The sequence below is a fragment of the Ptychodera flava genome, chromosome 11 (assembly GCF_041260155.1).
Source record: "Ptychodera flava strain L36383 chromosome 11, AS_Pfla_20210202, whole genome shotgun sequence".
Classification (NCBI taxonomy): Eukaryota; Metazoa; Hemichordata; class Enteropneusta; family Ptychoderidae; genus Ptychodera; species Ptychodera flava.
The window spans coordinates 13917219-13936565 of NC_091938.1; the positions used below are offsets into that span (position 1 = coordinate 13917219).

At 36.0% G+C, this 19347-nt stretch overlaps 2 protein-coding genes across 2 annotated transcripts in view; both read left to right on the forward strand.

Annotated features, from left to right (window-relative positions):
- LOC139143562 (bifunctional peptidase and (3S)-lysyl hydroxylase Jmjd7-like) overlaps positions 1-11108 on the forward strand; it is an 11295-nt gene extending 187 nt beyond the window's left edge. The window contains exons 1-9 of the mRNA XM_070713996.1: positions 1-367; positions 2375-2494; positions 3444-3603; positions 4168-4396; positions 5202-5274; positions 6229-6297; positions 7487-7650; positions 8441-8545; positions 8940-11108. The exon at positions 1-367 is cut by the window's left edge and continues 187 nt beyond it. Coding sequence (XP_070570097.1) covers positions 1-367; positions 2375-2494; positions 3444-3603; positions 4168-4396; positions 5202-5274; positions 6229-6297; positions 7487-7650; positions 8441-8462 — 1204 coding nt within the window. The 3' untranslated portion in view covers positions 8463-8545; positions 8940-11108. The remainder of the gene's footprint in view (positions 368-2374; positions 2495-3443; positions 3604-4167; positions 4397-5201; positions 5275-6228; positions 6298-7486; positions 7651-8440; positions 8546-8939) is intronic.
- Positions 11109-13132: 2024 nt separating this feature from the next.
- The window catches only part of LOC139143560 (aldehyde dehydrogenase, mitochondrial-like), an 80275-nt gene continuing 74060 nt past the window's right edge, over positions 13133-19347 (forward strand). The window contains exon 1 of the mRNA XM_070713992.1: positions 13133-13347. Within this exon, the coding sequence (XP_070570093.1) occupies positions 13225-13347 (123 nt within the window). The 5' untranslated portion in view covers positions 13133-13224. The remainder of the gene's footprint in view (positions 13348-19347) is intronic.

The following is a 19347-nucleotide window of genomic DNA, read 5'->3' on the forward strand; positions in this document are numbered from 1 at the left end:
GGAAACCACAGAAGAACTTGACTATGTCCCACACCCCGTAGTATTTTACGAAAAGTACGTGAAGCCCCACAAACCTGTTGTGTTCAGAGGGGCTGCGAAAATGTCGCAGGCATATCACCTATGGACGGAGGACTACATCAAAAAAGAATACGGTAATTTGACGGTGAGATTAGAAGGCAAGAGCGAGGGTGACTCTAGAGTGCCGCGAGGCGAGGGTGGTATTTTGGGGAGAGACACTTTAGATCACTTCATGCGTAACTATCAAAGCATGAATGCATATGTGATATCCCAAGTACCAGGGCCAATGGAGAAAGACGTAGCCATACCACGGTGTCTACTTTGTGGGAGTTTTGCCAAGAGTATACAGGTAATGTGATCATTGTCAGGCGCAATGTACTTTTTATTATGAGTAACTTTTATTACTCAAGGATGTCAGACAGAAAAAATGCACATGCAATATTTTTCCTGCTTTTTTCCCTCTTTACTCGAGTAACTCAGTTTGTTGTAGATGTTGATGCCTGAAATTGCCCATAAAGTAATAATACTTGCACATTCTACAGGACCATGGAGGTACCTGGTAGTTGTGAGGCAAATTGCTTTGAGACGCATCTGAAATTCAGTCAGTCGTAAATAGCAGTCTGATAGAATTGAAAGAGTACAGCATAAATTTTTAACATTCTTCATAAAAGAATTACTGGTTTTTACAGTGATGACATTGACCGGTTGTGCAATATTTACAATTTACAGTCATTAAAATCAAGGAGGACTATTTTTGATCATATATTTTTATACAAATGCATAAATGCAAAGTTTAATGTTAATGCTTTAGCTTCATTTTTTAGTCTTCATGTACCAAGGTTTTCAACTCGGCGTACTTCTACTTTGTTTACTACTTTGTGAGTCTCTTTTTAGTAGAATACCGAGACAATTTAATTTGCTTTTAAACGAATACAATGACATTGATCCTTTTTCTGTAAATTTAAATGGTTTTAAAAATGTTTTAAAACATTGTTTTCTCAGTATTTGTTAAAGTTTGTTCGTCTTGTCTTCATGTTTTAACTCTGTATCTGTATTTTTACTAACAGTCTTCCATAAATGGCCTCAGCTGTGGAAGTCATTATTAATAAAAAAATAGCAGTCTTTCCGTTACATGTTGTTAAAGTACCATGGTACACATGTTTCCTGCGCTATGCCATTCAAGAAAACTGAAAGAAAACATTAAGCTTAACACAAATTTCGACCGGCTGATTATTTCACACATATCAAGCAACTTCTTATTACATGTAATGTATAATTGTATAGACGGAAATGGGATTGTTAGCTCTGTCACCAGGTTCTCCATACATACATGTGATTTACATATCAATGTCTTTCATATTATTATTTTGTGTCCACACAAACTCACATTATTTACAGCCTTCAGATTAGTCATTTAATCAGTCTCTTCCCCAACTGACCCTTCGAGCTACCAGATGAGGAGTCACAAGTTACTGAATGAGCAAGTTACAGGCAAAAGTTAGGATGACAACCCACAGCTAGTCAAAAGAACTCAGGTTATTGGTTTTAGGGTGTACACATCTTGTAGACAAACTAAAAAAATTATCTCAAAATGAAAAAAAATACAGGCTTGAACCAATCACTTATGGGCAATTAAACGCTTCCAGTCAAATACTTCCATTCATTCAGGTACACTAAGTAGCAAAAACCGTGCTTTTTACTTCCTTACTAACATTGAATGGAAAAGTTTTGTTTTTAGAAAGTTGTTTTGCACATTCGTTTTGGATTGCGCACATTTGTCCATCACTGATGTATAATGTGCTGTAACAAGGCAATTGCAAGAATATTTTGCTTTCACGTTGTTATGTTGTTTTTCTTTTTTGTTTTTTTTTTGTTCACTCCCTTTTGTTTGGTACAAAAGGATGAATGACAATGGAATAAAACAAACCTAATGTGTGGAGTGCAATTAAGAGGTGCTTTTATTCAATGATATTAAAATATCACGTTTATCATAAAAACAAAGCCTTTCACATGACTGAACTTATTATAATAATAATGAGTAAGTTCTTTTCAAATGGTATGGAGCCAATTGAAGTTAACCCTTTCACAACAATGGTATGCCCCAAAACCCATTGTTATCAATAGTGATGCCAGACATGTTTACAGGGAATTGGGGGTTAACAGGTTGATAAATATGATAATTTATTATGTTGAATTATGATATTCTATAACAAGAACCCAGTATACTTTGTTCTCATGAGAGGTTATTACAGAATTGTATAGAGATGGGAGAGGGAACACTTTTAATTGTTCAGTAATTAGTCTTCTGTAGGTGACTGTATTTTAGAATTTACATTTGCACATTTGTTCACTGCAGGAGGTGCATCTATTTATGAGTGCTGGTGGAGGCAGGACCTTGATTCACCAGGACCCGTATGAGAATGTACACTGTGTTTTCAATGGTACAAAGGAATGGTTGTTGATTGACCCAAAGCAGGTAAGCAAGTCACAGTTCGTTACAATCTCAAGTGTTATCTTAAGTCGTGTATACCTTTAATAGCTGCCCTGTTCCTGTTTCTTATTGTTCAATACTTTATACACAAACAGCTTTACTGTTAGACTGGAAGATCCAAAACTCGAGGAGAGGATAGGGAGCATCCTCGAGCAACTGATCTTTCACTCTACTTTACTGTGTGTCTAGAGTGTCAACAGCACACCTGAGTTGCCCCATTCATGTTCCTTGTTTACACAAAATTAAACTTCATGTCAATCGATATGCTTTCCTAGCCTACTTTATACCTTGTTTTTTTCTTTGTATATTTCCACCAAACTCTGAACAAAAGCACTTGGAGGTTGCTAGTATGAGGCAACGAAAATGATTAAATAAATGCATATGTATGAATATAAAGTTAATTCTTTGAACAAAAGTGTGTAGCAGATGGTCCTTGGCTTAATATGTGGTTAAGTTTTCAGTTTAACCAGTTCTCTTGCTCAGGTTCATATATTATGTATATCACATGATTGGATTTCTCAGTAGTCTAGAAATTGACAGCAAAATAGAAATGAGAGAAATGATTGTGTCCTCAAGACTACATAGATATAAGGTATCTCAGTACAAGGTCTATATATGTTCAATTTTACTTTCTGCACGGTCCACCATTGGTTCAGTAGCTCTGGCCTTGTTAACCCTTTAAATGCCAAAGTCAATTTTTGTCGTCATTATAAAACATATTGTAGTCAATTTGTCAAAGATTTTTGCCAAAATTTTGATAAAAAACTGTAGCCAATGAAATATGATGTCCATTTGGTCCAAAATTATCAGAAAATTTCAGAAAAATTGGTAGGATGTGGCGTTAAAATTTAGATTGGAAAAATTACAGTACTCAAAGGGTTAACATGTGACAGAAGTAAACAGTCTTTCAACACGTTTCTGTCTCTTCTCTTAGAGTGATCTGGTATACTTGTCTAGAGATTCTCTGCAGGAGTTTGGTGGCTATTCAGAAGTTAATATAGATACTGTAGATCTCACAAAGTTCCCCAAAATCAAAGATGTGAAATTTTCCCATGTAACCATGAACAAAGGAGACTGCATATACATGCCTAGTGGTAAGTGAAGGTCTATCAGCGGTATAAGGCACTTTATTTGGTTGACAAGACCATTAGAACAGATTTGCATAGAAATAAAGTCTCAGTAAAGATATTAAGTGGAATCTGTTTCAGAAGTTACAACAAAATTATTATGTGCTTTGATGGATTATTCTTGGCAGTATGGCTTCAGTGTCAGAGTTAGGACAGAAAAGATTGGAATGTAAAGGTTTAGATAGAGGTGGTCACATTTCGAAAAGTTACAGTACTGGGACAAATTAATGAAGAAGTGACAATGCTTTGGGAGGAAGTGATGTGAGATAAATTTGTGTGGGATTTATAGGCTGAAGTGACCATGAATCAATTTTGCTGAAGTGACCATGAATCAATTTTGCTGAAGTGACCATGAATCAATTAGGCTGAAGTGACCATCAATCAATTAGGCTGAAGTGACCATATTTTGATCCTAAAATAAGGTGCTGTATGTAGGCTGCAGCTGCTTTACTTTGGATTTAATTAGCTTGGATGGAAAATTCAAAGACCATTCTGTGAAGTGATGCATTTTAATTCTTTCCCCAATTTCAGGTTATCTCCACCAAGTGCGGTCCAATGGATACATGAACTCTGCTGTCGCCATCTGGTTTTCATTCTTCACAAAGACTCACCAGTTTGACAGCTCTGATTGTATGGTAGGAGACAGCACAGAATCTCTCAGATCAATAGACTTCAAACCAATGAGTCAAGTTGACGTTTTGTGGAAGTATGATGGTTATAGTGATCTGAACCAAGGACACATGGATATCTATGTATTGAGGTAAGTCAGAACGTTTATAAAAGCTGTTGCTTGTCTTTTTTGCGCAATGTATTAATAGTCAGAATTTCTACATGTATTACTCAAGTTTCACTCAACATGAGAGAGTACGAAACTCAAGCAATGAACAATTCTGAGTCCTTGATGTGTTTTTTACATTTTACATTTTATATTGCATTTTTTGTGTTTGAATCCATGGCTAATTACCTCTGTGACTATTTTTTTACCCTGATTGACGGTTTAAAGGTATGCAGTCATCTGTAATCTAAATGTGCCCATATATGATCAAAGGGGCGTTCCTTGGTATTCAAAATGCCCATGTGAGGGCGCTGTTTTTTAAAAAGCAGCCACCCACTTGAAATCTGTGATTGGTTAGATTTTCTCTTTCCATGGTAACTGTGGCAAAATTGGAACAGGTGACAGTATACCTTTAATGAGTGTCAATAAAGTGAAAGTTGTGGTTATTTGCCGTGTCCATACTAAAGAGAACCAAGGCACCATCTGTGATGTTTAATATTTCTTGTTTCATGTTAGGATGAACTTGCTCACGAATACTCTTGATTTTCATATTCCAATTGTCTCTGTGATGACATCTTTCGTACAGCAAATTATACAAAATGATCCAAATAAAATAAGAAAAATAACCAGCAAAGAGACAAGTGTACCTCTCAAATGCTTGATAATAAAAAATATACTATTTACTGGCAATAGGTACTGACAATCAACTCCATTTCAAATGCTTTGAAAACATAAACATATTATAGCATTTGAATTTGCCATTTAGTTTGTTTATATATTTTCCATGTAGGACTGTGTTACTGACTTCTGCAGATGAAGATGGAAAGATTTGGTTGGAACCATTTACTGTGCATTTTATACAAGTAAGTCCTGCAAACTGTACCGCTTTTTAGGTTGAGACATTTTTTATATAACCTCATCATAAAAGATATTCCCAAATCATAAATGAGACTACATAAGAACTTAATTAAAATACTATTACCTGTTTATCCTTTATGTTTAACCCTTTGAGAGCTGTAATTGATCTCAGCGAAATTTTAGTACAACATTTTATCAATTTTTATGAACTTTTAAGAATTTTTTTTGATAATTTTAGACCAAATGGACACATTGTTTTTTGGCTACAGTTTTTGATCAAAATTTTTGGGAAAATCTGAAAAAAATTGTCTGGATCTGAGAAAAATTGTCTGTGTTATGTTCTCTAAAAGGTTACAAAAATTGACTTTGGCTTTCATTGGTTAAACTGATACACTTGTGAAAGAGAAGCACGCTCTTTATGAAAATTAGCACTTCTAGGGCATATTGATATCCCATCTATTGTTAAGAGGGCATTTTATCAGGTCAAGTTCCTCAAAAGCTGCAGACTGTAAGTACAGTAAATGCACCTTGAGCCATCAAAGGAACTCTGCAGTGTGACCTGAAGGTAACTATTTCTAAGAGATACTGGCTGAAAAAGTTAGAAAAGCTGTCTGTATACCACAGCATTGCAAAGAGAACTGAAGATGATGCAGAGTCACTTCCTTCAGATGGGAAAAAAATTATGGCATCACTATTATATAATGTTGAAAAGTGTGTTTATCAGATGAACAAATTGTATATTGAATGAAGCATCGTCAATCTTTCTATGACATTGTTCTCCCCAGTATTTTCTGGTGGAGTGGTGGCCAATTTGCATAACAATAAGTATTGTCATGGTAATGTTTCTATTGTTTACCAAAAATAAAAACCGGCGGCCACCACTCTATACTTGCTCTGGAGAGAACACTGTATGATATCAAATTTTTTAACCAAATGGGAAAATGTTGTCTTTTTATCAGGTGCATGATGATAAAGAAGAGGATGATGATGATGATGTTTCTGATGAAGTGCAATTTATGAGAGAGCAGGTAAATCCGTTCACAATATGATACAGAAATAAAATTAAACATCTCATTCGGTGTCATAGGAGAGAAGAAGACATTACAAATCAATCATTTTTCCCATATTTAAATAGTTGCTGTGAAATAAATGAGACATTAAAAGAATGATTTTTTTCAATTCAACACAATGTAGCAACCAATTCGTTGGTGATGGTATCCTTGAGACAACAGAGTGATGTACCCATCCTGTGAACTTTGACCCTGCATGTGATTCATGTGTGGCAGAGTATGAAATTATCAGTCTTGTTGAAGTAGTAGTAGTCTTTCATCAAGTTATTATCGATCTTTCAAAAATTAGGTGTATAGACTATCTCTAACCTTTAGCGAAGCACTTACAGACTTGGGTCAGAGGTCGCATTATGTCGGAGCACCTGCAAATGGCTAAAACTTTCAGTCTACTGAATGGACAGAGAGTTATAAAGTGAGCTATAGCAAGTCTGACAAAGAACTTTGCCAGCTAAAGTTTGAATTACTTTAAAACAAGTCTTTTTACCTAGCATCTGTTTTTAGCTAATTTAGCTAAGTGTTTAAATTCACTAATTTAGGATGCCGCTAATTGAAACTTTTCCTCATGTTTACCAATGGTGAAGATGTGTGATAAGCTGAATTAAAAACATGGCGATTGCAATGAAAATCGAAAATCGCTAAAACAGCAAGCAGCTAATTCAAAATGTTTTACAGTATCACTTAAGGTTGTACGCGGCTCAAAACTGAAAGACTTGAACTTTTCTTAAGAAGACTGTAAATCCTTCCCTTTCAAAATCACAAATAAAAATTAGTGGTCACCCTACCAATTGTTGTATGAGAGAACAAATTACATGAAATGTACCACATATGAAATTCATGATTGCCAATATCCGTGTGTTAACACTATGGAGAAAAATTTAAGTTTGAATTTTCACAAAAACATGATGGTGAAAGTGCATACACTATGGGGAAAAATTAATGTTTGAATTTAAAACAAAACTGGATGGTGAAACTGCATTTCTTTGGCAAGTTTCAAACTGAGTCTAGGCACACAATTAATACACCTGAAACATTTGCGAAAATTTGAGTGCGAGTTTTTGCAGTTCTTGAGGCGCAGGTACTCATTACAGAAATGGAAGATATCACTCAAGTTTGAAAAGGAAAGTTAACACCAGTCTTTTCTTTCCAGTTTATACATTTACTTGATCCAGATGGGAGAGGGTATGTGACAGTTGAAGAGATCAACTCACTGACCATCGACCAATTAAAGATGCTACTTCTCACATTTGACCCCACCGATGTATCTAACACTGTGGAGTTTGAATACAGTCACATTAGTTTTGAAGAAATCATGTGAGTGTTTGTTACTTATCGTCACATTATGATGAGATCATTAAGGCTTATGGCCTTGTCATACCTTGACAATTTAGCCAGCATATGCCAACGTATGAAAAATTTGGCAAATACACTGGGTGTACGTCAAATAAATTATGGGTAAGTTTTGTTTAAGTTAAATGCACGCTGAAGCACAATGGTAAATGTCGTTGTACGACGAGGTCGTGGAAAACTTTTGAGCATGCACAGAACTTTTTGACATATGCCAGTGTATGGCTCATGTGTCCCACACACACGGGCCATGAGTAATAGGTAGGTTTAATGCACTCCTTCGCACATGTTCACACACGTTACTTGAAAGTTACTCATAAGTGGAAATACGTCAATATAATTGTCTTATTGTCTAGTGTACCCAAAACTTATTTTTAACCTATGAGTACATTATGAATACGCAGTAACACTATGTATGTGCCCAAAATTGAAAAATACATCGTTAGTTCAGCAAGCCAGTGTATTAGAGAAATTTTGATACGTCAGCATACGCTGCAAGGCTAAATTGTGGGGGTGTGACAGGTCTCTATAGCAAGTGATTGAGTAAGACCTTAGTTTATATGTACAGTGTACTGTATTTAACCTTGTTGTTTGATAATTGATGTACCTGTAGTTATATATATATATATATATATATATATATATATATATATATATATATATATATATATATATATATATATATATATATATATATATAATATATATATATATATATATATATATATATATGAAAATTCAATTGCTCATATTGCAGAAATTTGGCAGAAAACTGTTAGAGTCAGGTGATAAGTTCCTTGGAGAAGATTTTGTGAAAAGATATGTTAATGATATCGGTGGGACAGCTCAAAAGGCAGATGAGGTAAGTGACCCAGTGAAAGGTCAAAGGTCAAATGTTTGAATTGGTTTGCAAGTTTGCTGCTGGCCATAAAAATTATCATAAATCTTGAATCTTCAAAGTTTTAAAATCACCCATGTAGGGGTACCAAATGCTAAACATCTGTTTCGATGTTGAATGTGTCAAAACAGTAAAAGAAATTCTTGTGTAGTTTCGATTTTGGTGCTATAAATAATGTTCAACATTCGACAGTCTCACAATAACGTTTGCTGTATGACCCTTGTACGCTTATCTTGCTGTCAACAGTGTGTCATATATCATCTTTGTTATTTAAATGAGAGTATTTCGTTATCCCACATTTATTTCAAGTACATGTATTAAAATTCACCACCATTATCGATTCTTAATTTCCTTTCAGATTCTCTCTGCCCTTGGAGCAAGCAGAGATGAATTTGTCACAAAAAATATGGTGCAGATGAATATAGAACAGGCGGTAGAGAAGTTCCGCCTTGCAAGAGTACATGATCCGACTGTTGAACACATGTGGTTTGAACATCTTCTCCGACACGATGAATTGTGAATCCATCTTCAAAATGATACGGAAAGGCTTAAAGACAAATACTGCGGAAGAGTGTGGTCTGGACACTGATAGCCTATCCTTCTAAAATCAATTCAAACTAATTGTCTTGTCTTTAAGTCAAATGTTGCAGTTTAGGATAATATAATTAGACAAATCCATGTTGGGTTTTGGGTAAAACTCTAATAGTATGTTAAAGGAACTGTAAAGACCAGTTAAGGTGATCAATGTAGCAGCATGAACATGAAGCTCACAATGGGAAACATTTTACAACATTTCAGCTGTGATCAATTCTGACAGTGTTATAACGCAGAACAAACATTGGGTGCAGAGGAAGTAGTAAAGTTAGAGACCAGGTGTGACTAAAATAAAGATTGAATACGTATGGGCACAAAAAGGGTAAACTTAAAATCAAATTTTGTTTCATTTTAGTACTCTGATGAAGGGTTAGGTATGCATACATATCCAGGCATACTGTGTATTGCATTGCCTAATATACGCTAAACATCTGCGTATTTGTTCTCATATTTATTGACCAAGTAGAACAAATGTAATTTTCGTCCACTTTTTTCCCATTGTGTCTATAGTCTCTGATGAAGGTCGTCCGTGTATTTCCGAAACGTTAGGAAGAATAGACATCTATTGTATAGTAGCAGATGGGTCTTGTCAACTATTTTTCACACCTCATGTATCCATATCTACAAGTACCCGCTGCAGATTTCACATATGGACTGTGGTTGGACTGACCCACTTATATTCACCACTATAAATACTGGGTAGTTTAAAGGTCAATAGAATGCCTCCATCTCCCCACCCCACAGACTTTCATGCATTGGAAGAACTACAGGAGGTATTCACAATGGTAGGGATAGCATGCTTAAAAACTGAAGTGGTTCTCTGAAAGCAAGTTCTCAATGTTATACAAACGGAGCCCTGTCACATTGTCACTATCAGGGAAGGTGTGATAAATGCTTTATATTGAAAGATCAGACGATTAACCTTCAGAAAGGCGAAAAAGTCAACTTGTCAAACTTTAAGACATGCAAATTTCCCACTTTTTGGTCCATTATCTTATCACATCGAAGGTCACTGGAAGTGAGCCTAACAGACAATTTCATGGCCCCTTTAAAGTTAGTCAACCGTGGATTGCACTACACATGTCCTCTTGTTATGGTGTTGTAATGAAAGACCGGTTGAGTACACTCTTTCAAGTAAACTTTTATGCGCACTACTTGCCATTTTACTTCAGAAGCAGTTCTCTAACATTTTAAAAAACTGAGGAACAATTGATTACATAATTTTGTACAGGTGTTTCAGTTCAGGGATATCATTTACAACATGTTAATTGTCAACATCTCATAGAAACATTTATTTTGCAGAAGTTCTTGTCATTTTGCAAGTTTTTTTAGCATTTTATACATTTTTACAGAGTTTTATAAACATTTGTAAAGCGTGACATATATAAATGACTCACAATATTTAAACCGTGGCAATATTTAATTTTCATCTTTTTTCATAGACACTGAATGTTATATATGCCATATGGTCAGCATTGCTGCCTTATTGTGTGGCACTAAGAGCTCGGAAAGTTCTAGAACTTACAATGTGAAGTTCATTACTTGATCAGTCACTCTACACGTTAACTAATATTAATAGCTCAACTCCACTCAGAGGACGATCGTTTTAGCCTTTGCTATTCCATTATGTTTGAACAAACAAAGTTGCATATTAGAGATTGGATATTTGCGTTGTTTCAAGTTTGTGGAACTGGAACAGAGTAATCATGTTGCTAAAACTCAGGAGCCACTGGCCGATTCTATTTCAGCTCTAAAGAATTTACCAAAATCCCTGTCACAGCTCTCAAGGTTTCTAAAATGGATGTATATTTATACTTTACATGGAGTACATTTCACACAGAATGTATTTGGTATCATGGAAATAATTTTGATGAGAGTTTGTAAACTTTGGTGTGTTCTTCAAGTATTTAATAAATTTTTCATGTAATTGCAATCATGATTTTACAATGTCATTGTTTCAAATTCAGTTATGGCCCTAGCTGTCACACCTTGATGATAAGCCACCATATGCCATTTAACATCTGAAAAATTCCGCAAATACGCTGGCATACATCGAATGCGTTGTGGGTTTTGTCACGTGGTTTTGTATAAGTTAAGAGCATGCTGAAGCACGCTGGTATAATTGTAGTACGGCCATGTATACGTCCAAAATTGAAAAATACATCGAAGTTCAGCATAAGTCAGCGTTTTAGAGAAATTTTGGTATGTCAGTATACGCTGGCTAAATCATCAGGATGTGGAGTGTGACAGGATTAGGTCTCAAGAATGGAGCTTCTTTAATGGGTGGACTAAAAAAAAATAAAGTGACATTCCATCTCTATGCTGCATGAAAAAAGGGTTTTCCTGAAATCAAACAAACTAAATGAACTTTTTAAAACTCAGTTCGTTGCAGGAAACGTATGTATGCCATACATGAGGTTTAATCAGTAATCCTAAAAATAACCCTTTTAAACATCTCAGAAACTTTCATGAAATAAATTTCTTGTTATGTTATGTTTCTTGCTAGACAGTTGACAGCTACTTGAGCCGTTTTTAAATTAGTCTCTGTGCCACTTACGGTTTCCAGTAGTAAATGAACGAACATTCATCTGCCTATGGACTTTTTGCCAGTCACCTTTTTTTCATGTTGACTTCTGGCCTTTACATATAAATCTTAGATTATCATTACAGGTTATGATTTGAAAACATATCCAGTTACATACATGTGTAAAAGCAGAGTTAAATGTTAAAGGGAGGGGGTCGTCCCATTTGCGGCTGAGTGACCTTGTTGATAAACATATGCCTCTTTCAAGAAATTGACCATGAATGTCAAGCAAATGTGAAGGAAACTCAGCAATTGATGCATGTTCTTAGTTCACCAGTTTTGTAGCTTTCGAATCACTGCAAGACTGTGCTACATAAACTTTGGTTGCGTCCATTTACAAGCTGCTTTGGCCATGCACAAGGGATGTCAGGATATGTTGAATGTGCAAAACAACAAGTATGGGTCCCATAGGCATAGTGACAGACGGGAAGACCCCCCTCCGTATGAGAGGCTCAACAGTGTACAGTGATTGTGTTTTTTTTTGAAAAATTGCCTGGCATCAAAAAGACAAAATTATAAACTTGACCCAAAAGTAGAATCTGACAAAATACAATAATACTGTAGTAAACATCAGTGTGGTAGTTTAACCACACACATATGTTCATTGTTTGTAAAACGGGCTCAACATTGAGTATTGCAACAATGATAGAGGAAACAAAAACAAATTGTCATCATTAGGCCAAGAAAAATAAAAAGTTTGTTTCTCATCCTCGCCCACGTCAATTTAGACCCGTCGCGTCACCCTTTTTTCTGCTTATGAGGAAATACTACAAGGAATAAAATGAACGCAAAAAATACGCGACGATAGTGCATAACACAGTGCTGTATAAAACAGAAGTGTAAACAAAATAACTGACGCTACCATTCCATTCAGAACTGTACACATAACACTAAAAGTCAAACCGCAGAACTGTTGCTATACGAAAAAATACATAACTGCTGTGCATTTATCTCTGCGTGCATTCCTATGTTGTTTTCATGTTTTTTGCGCGTTCTTGGTGGTTGCAGGATAAAAAAATTGAGAGGGAAAAAAACCGCGTCACCGCATCATTTTTTCAATATATAGGATGATAAACAAACTTCATTTTTCTTGGCCTAATAGCGTAGGAAACTTTCCTTGCTCTATTGGATTTCCTCGAGCTGTCACCCCTGGGCCCCTCCCACCCCGTCCCCATCCCTGCCATGATACTCATTGATGACCTATGAAATAATCAATATCAAAGTTCCTTATTTTGTGTTTTATAAATCTTAACATTGAATTATACACTTCCGTACACAATGAACACTGACTTCCAAGGTACGCAGTTTTTAGTCTGTGTTCCCATCTCTTTAGTAGTGACCACCCCTCCCAGGAAATAATGGTACATCCCGAAGCACATACAGAGATCGCATGCTGAACGCATCTCGCCATTACATACGAGTCTCGAAATAACCGCTTTACAGCGAAGAGATACCGCCTGACAAGATGCTTTCTGCAAGAGTTTTGCAAAGAATTTTGAGACCAAACTGGCGTGTTTTGTCCTGCTATAGCTATGCGACAGTGGCAAAACCAAAGCCTCATTTAAACCCGGACATCCAGTTCAACCAGGTATGCATATCCTCAGACCAAAATCTCTAAGCTGAGTTATTATTGATTGGGTTGGTAGCTTGAGGCAGTGCTCGCGGTCAGCACTTCGTCCCGAAAGCTCTCATCGATACGTCAGTCTTTTTATTCGAGCTGTCCGTATACTGGCGCCTCTGGCGGAACACCGAAGAGGCTATTTGTTGACGCTCGGATTCCTGAAGCTTCGCAATGAAATCGTAGCTAATTTAATGCGCCATGTGCTTGCTTTCGTCGTCTGTTCAGCGCAGCTTTGTTTTCCTGATGAGGACAATAAGTCCAGGGCTACGTCACAAAGTATCGCAAATGCAACGTGACGTTCCTGCAGCTCGGGCACTTTCGATTGTCCATAGACTCATGATGTCATAAATAACGTAATTTTTCATTTGTCGTATACTTTCACTACGCTCTTGTCGATGTCGTTTGCAGTACCAGTAACTTACTCCACGGTTTTATTTTCAAATTGGCTGTAACCTGTATTATGGACAATTTACGGTCAAGGGCAGCTCGACATGGCGTCATAAAATTGGCGTCATCCTCATCCTCAGCCTCTTGGGTCACGCGACAATGAGGATAAGCGTGACACTACAGCGTCAGCGTCACCGGTGTCAGATCCGATGATTCCCGACTGCATCCGGTAGAATGAAAAGTGTAAAAACGATTGTAAAAATGTGCTCCAAGTTTCACATCACTTTAAAATTTAAATGTTAATCAAAACACCGTGGCGCTTGTATTTCATCATAATAGTAACCTCTCACCTTAATATCCGTTTCTCACGATGTAGTAACATTACAATATTCTTAGCCCTAAGTTCAAATGCTGTATATTTAATACGTCTACTTACAAGTTCGTTGGTTCATATGTTCTCTAAATAATTACGGCTTTCATGCATTGGTGGCCATTTTTAGCGCACATTTAGTATATTATGTATGTATACCAAAGAGAGGTTATCATATAAGGTGAATCGGTTTATTTGCATCCATTTGCATGTCTGTCTGTATGTATGTATGTATGTCCGTCCACATCAAAAACTCCTAAACCGCAGCACCTACTGTCTTAGTATTTGGCATACAGGTGCACCTAGGGCCTAGGGTGGAGATGTGAATTTGTTCAAATGAACTTGTCAGTGTAAAAAATATGCAAATGAGGGGGGAAAGGAAAAACCCTGCAAATTACTAAAACTCTGTAACCATTGGTCAGATTGGTTAGAAACTTGGCATGCAGATTCCTTTAGGTATTCTAAATTAGGTGTGTACAAATGGGGATAAAATTTGCATGTTTCTATTTTTGGTGTAATTTTTTCAGTTTTTAGTCAAAATAATTTTCTCCGAGACCGCTAGTCTGATTGCTTTGAAAGTTGGTATACATGTTCCTCAGGATGACCTCAGTCAAGTTTATACAAATTGAATTGAAATTTTCATATTTGTAATTTTGGGGCAATTTTCCCAATTTTTGGTCAAAAATTCTTTTATCCAGAAATATTGCCCCAAAATACAAAAATGCCGATTTCAACCTAATTTCAATGTATCATATGAAGATTAATCTTAGGAACCTGTACACCAAATATAAAAGCAATCAGACAAGTAATTTTTGAGAAAAAAAAAATTTAACCAAAACTGAGAAAAATTGCCGAAAAAAATACAAAATTGCAGATTTCATCAGGATTTGAATACATCGGATTTTGATCAACCTTAGGAACCTCTATACCAAATATCAAAGCTATCCGATGAGAGAGCATATTCGGTATACAGGTCCCTAGATTTGTTCAAATTGTGATGAAATATGCAAATTTGTATTTTTAAGGAATTTTTTTGTCATTTTTGGTCAAAAATTTATTTCATCAAAACCACTTGGCTGACAGCTTTGATATTTCCTATACAGGTTTAGAGGAATGATCAAAATATGATGTATTCAAATTATGATGAAATCTACAATTTTGAATTTTTGGGGCAATTTTGGCCATTTATGGTCAAAAATTATATCTCAAAAAGTACTTGTCTGATAGATTTGATATTTGGTATATAGTTCCTACAGATAAACTAAATATATTGAAATTTTGATGAAATCTGCAATTTTTAGCTACTATAGACTATAGTCTATAGAAGCTATTGGGATGGGTATCCGTCCGGCGTCCGTCGTCAGTCTGTATGTATGTATGTATGTATGTATGTATGTATGTATGTATGTATGTATGTCCGTTTGTGAGGCGTCCGTCCACTCAAATATCTTGAGAACCGCAGTACTTACTGATTTGATATTTGTTGTGTAGATGAAAAATATGATTTTGAGAAACTGTTTTTTTTAATTTTTTGATATTGTTGAAAATAGGCAAATTAATGCCAAAAAAGGTGTTTTTGGTAAAAAATCTTCTTCTTCATAACCGCTGGTCAGACAGCTTTGTTATTTGGTATACAGGTCCCTAGGGATAACCCAACGTAGATTTGTTCAAATTGTGATGAAATATGCAAATGTGTATTTTTAAGGAATTTTTTTGTCATTTTTGGTCAAAATTTGACTTACATTGTATGTAATTCTTGTACTGTATAAACCCTATCAATTCACCCAGAAAAAAATAATTAATAAGATTTTAAATAATTGAATTAATTAGGAAATCATCAAAGCCAAAAAAATTTTAGTGTGGAATTATCAGAAAGTTCAACTTTTTTTGACAGTTCATAGTGAAATGCTTACCATCTTGGAGGATTAAAACATGTAAAGGCAACTTTCCTGATCCCAACTTTGATATTCTGAACCACCATTTATGTTATCTAAAAGAAATTGCTCATAATAGTTTGTCATGATAGGGTGGTCAAATAAATAGAGATAGAGAAAGTTCTAATTTCCATTTATGGTTGACTTGGTAAGGATAAAATAAGATTACTTTTTCAGGAAAAAAATAGAGTGGTCAATTAAAAGAGTGGTCAAAGTGATATGGTTTTTATGGTAAAGCTTGGCTGTAAGATTCCTCATGTGCTATTTATAGCAATTATGCAATCTGTGTAACAGTGCAATGAAAGTGTAACATGATTCCTTATAATGCTTTTGATGACCTTGAACTTCTTAAGTTTCAAACATTTGTCTTCAGTGTGCTTTCTCTGAGTACGTACAGTCTCAACTTATTCACAGAACTTACGTTTACAAGTCCCTAGGATGACCTTAGTGAGATAATTTCATACAGTCAGGAAATACTTAAATTTTGTATCCATGTCTATGGTAGCTTCAGGGACTTTGGCCCTATGTTTTATTTTTTGCGCAGTTTTTGCTATTTTTTGTCAAAAAATTTGTTTACTCAAACACTACTTGTCTGATAGCTTTGATATTTTGTATACAGGTTCCTAGGGGTTATCTTAGTGTAATATATTAAAATTGTGATGAAATCTTTAATTTTTGTATTTCTGGGGTCAATTTTTGCCATTTTTGGTCAAAATCTTTTTCTCAAAAGTTATTTATATGATAGCTTTGATATTTGGTATTCAGTTCCTAGGGTTTATTTCAATGTAATAGATTATTATAATTATGATGAAATCTTCAATTTTGTATTTTTGCAGCTAATTTTGTCATTTTTGGTCAGGCTCTCCCGAAATGAGCTAGCAAAGATATCCACCTTTGTCATCACACGTGTCACAAAAAGTTATTGTCTACATAACACAGCGCAGCTCTGGCTTGGTTTTTCAAAATCGCTGGTCAGACAGCTTTAATATTTGGTATACAGGTCCCTAGGATGACCTTAGTGAGATAATTTCATACAGTCAGGAAATACTTAATTTTGTATCCATGTCCATCGTAGCTTCAGAGACATTGGCCCTATGTTTATACAATTTTATCTTCCCAGATCTTCATCAACAATGAATGGCATGATTCTGTCAGTGGAAAAACTTTCCAACCATTAATCCTGCCACTGGGGAAAAGATCTGTGATGTTGCCGAGGTGATAAGGTAAGTGACTTGACAATATCAGATCAAGAAAGTCATGTTTTTCCTTCCCAAGGCCATGTCAAATTCCTGTCCCTTCAGATATTTCCAAGATGTTTGTCTTTAAAGGGGAAATCATCTGATTTTGGGAAGGGAGGTCGGGTTGAGGGTTTTTAGAAAAATTGCAGGCAGTTACTGAAGGTCCAGGAAAACAAATAATTTTATCTCATTGGAGCTTGAGAATCAAATTGTTTTAACAGACAGAAATAAAAAATATCCAGATATGCCTGAAATCAGCAAAATTACTGAATTGTGATTCCAACATATTCTCTGGATGTATAATCTCTTCTAATGCTACTCTACACAGAACGCTGTTGTGAAACAGTGACATGTACTGGTATGCATACAGTATACTGGAAGAAACTGCATGTTCAAAAATCACTAATTGAGAAAAAATTGTGTTGCTTCTGGATATGGAGAAAATAAGATGTGATGCCAGACTAGTTACAACAACAGAAAAACAAGTGGTTTCATATACCTAGTAGTTATACACAAAAAAATTGCTGCCACACACACTTCTTCCACCCCACCCCACCTCAGAAATCAAATGGTTATCCCCTAAGAGCAGGATCCTATAAACTTTACTTGGTTTTGCTGAGTCGATCAAGTTCCTGGAGATCCCATTGTACATTGTATATCAATACAACCATATTAGTGCAGAAAAGACATGGCATACTAGGTGTACCCAAAACTTAGTAGAGACACTCAGTATGCCAAGAAAGGGAAGGCCAATACAACATGAAATGGAAGGCCAATATACCAAGAGAGGGAAGGCCAATACAACAAGAAATGGAGGGCTATTACACCAAGAAAGGGAAGGCCAATACACCAAGAAAGGGAAGGCCAATACACCAAGAAAGGGAAGGCCAATACACCAAGAAAGGGAAGGCCAATACATCAAGAAAGGGAAGGCCAATACACCAAGAAAGGGAAGGCCAATACACTAAGAAAGGGAAGGCCAATACACCAAGAAGGGAAAGGCCAATACAACAAGAAAGGGAAGGCCAATACACCAAGAAAAGGAAGGCCAATACACCAAGAAAGGGAAGGCCAATACACCAAGAAAGGGAAGGCCAATACACCAAGAAAGGGAAGGCCAATACACCAAGAAAGGGAAGGCCAATACATCAAGAAAGGGAAGGCCAATACAACAAGAAAGGGAAGGCCAATACACTAAGAAAGGGAAGGCCAATACATCAAGAAAGGGATCGATCGAAGGCCAATACACTAAGAAAGGGAAGGCCAATACACCAAGACAGGGAAGGCCAATACACCAAGACAGGGAAGGCCAATACACTAAGAAAGGGAAGGCCAATACACCAAGAAAGGGAAGGCCAATACAACAAGGAAGGGTAGGCCAAACTAGATAAAGCAATTGATTTCAGGCCTATGAATAAATTCCAAGCATAATAAATCAACCTGATAATAAGTTGATCAGCTGATCATAAATGCACTTAGTATAAGTGGATGTATTTATTCACAAAATCAAGCACTAAGTTGGGCCAAATATATGCCTGCACGATTAATTGCATCATGATTTGTCCTGTCAGATTACAGATCATAATACTGTATGCATAAACAGTCAAGGCACATCTCAGTTTGGGGGGGGGACTTTTTTACAGAGAAAAAACTCATATTGACTCATCTGCAATATGTCAACTGTTTGTTCATGTACAAAAATGTTGATTGTGCTATTTGAGCAGTAAGTCAGACATTTTGAAAGGCTACTTTTTATATGATGTCTTTCGGCAAAGTACGACGCGTCACTTTTAAAATCAGCACAACACAATGTGGACAACCAGTGTTTGCATCCTTGTATACCCAACATTTGTCCTCAATGTGTGTCATGTACCGTTATGTATAGGTCACTCGCCCTATCACCTATGGGTGACCCTGCTATTTCACGTTGGTATGGAAATAAACACATATTTGCCCATTAATCACATGTGCAGTGGCTTCTCCAGTTGCCAAGAAAATGAGAGATGTCAGATCTGAACAGCTACAGCTGTGTTATTTG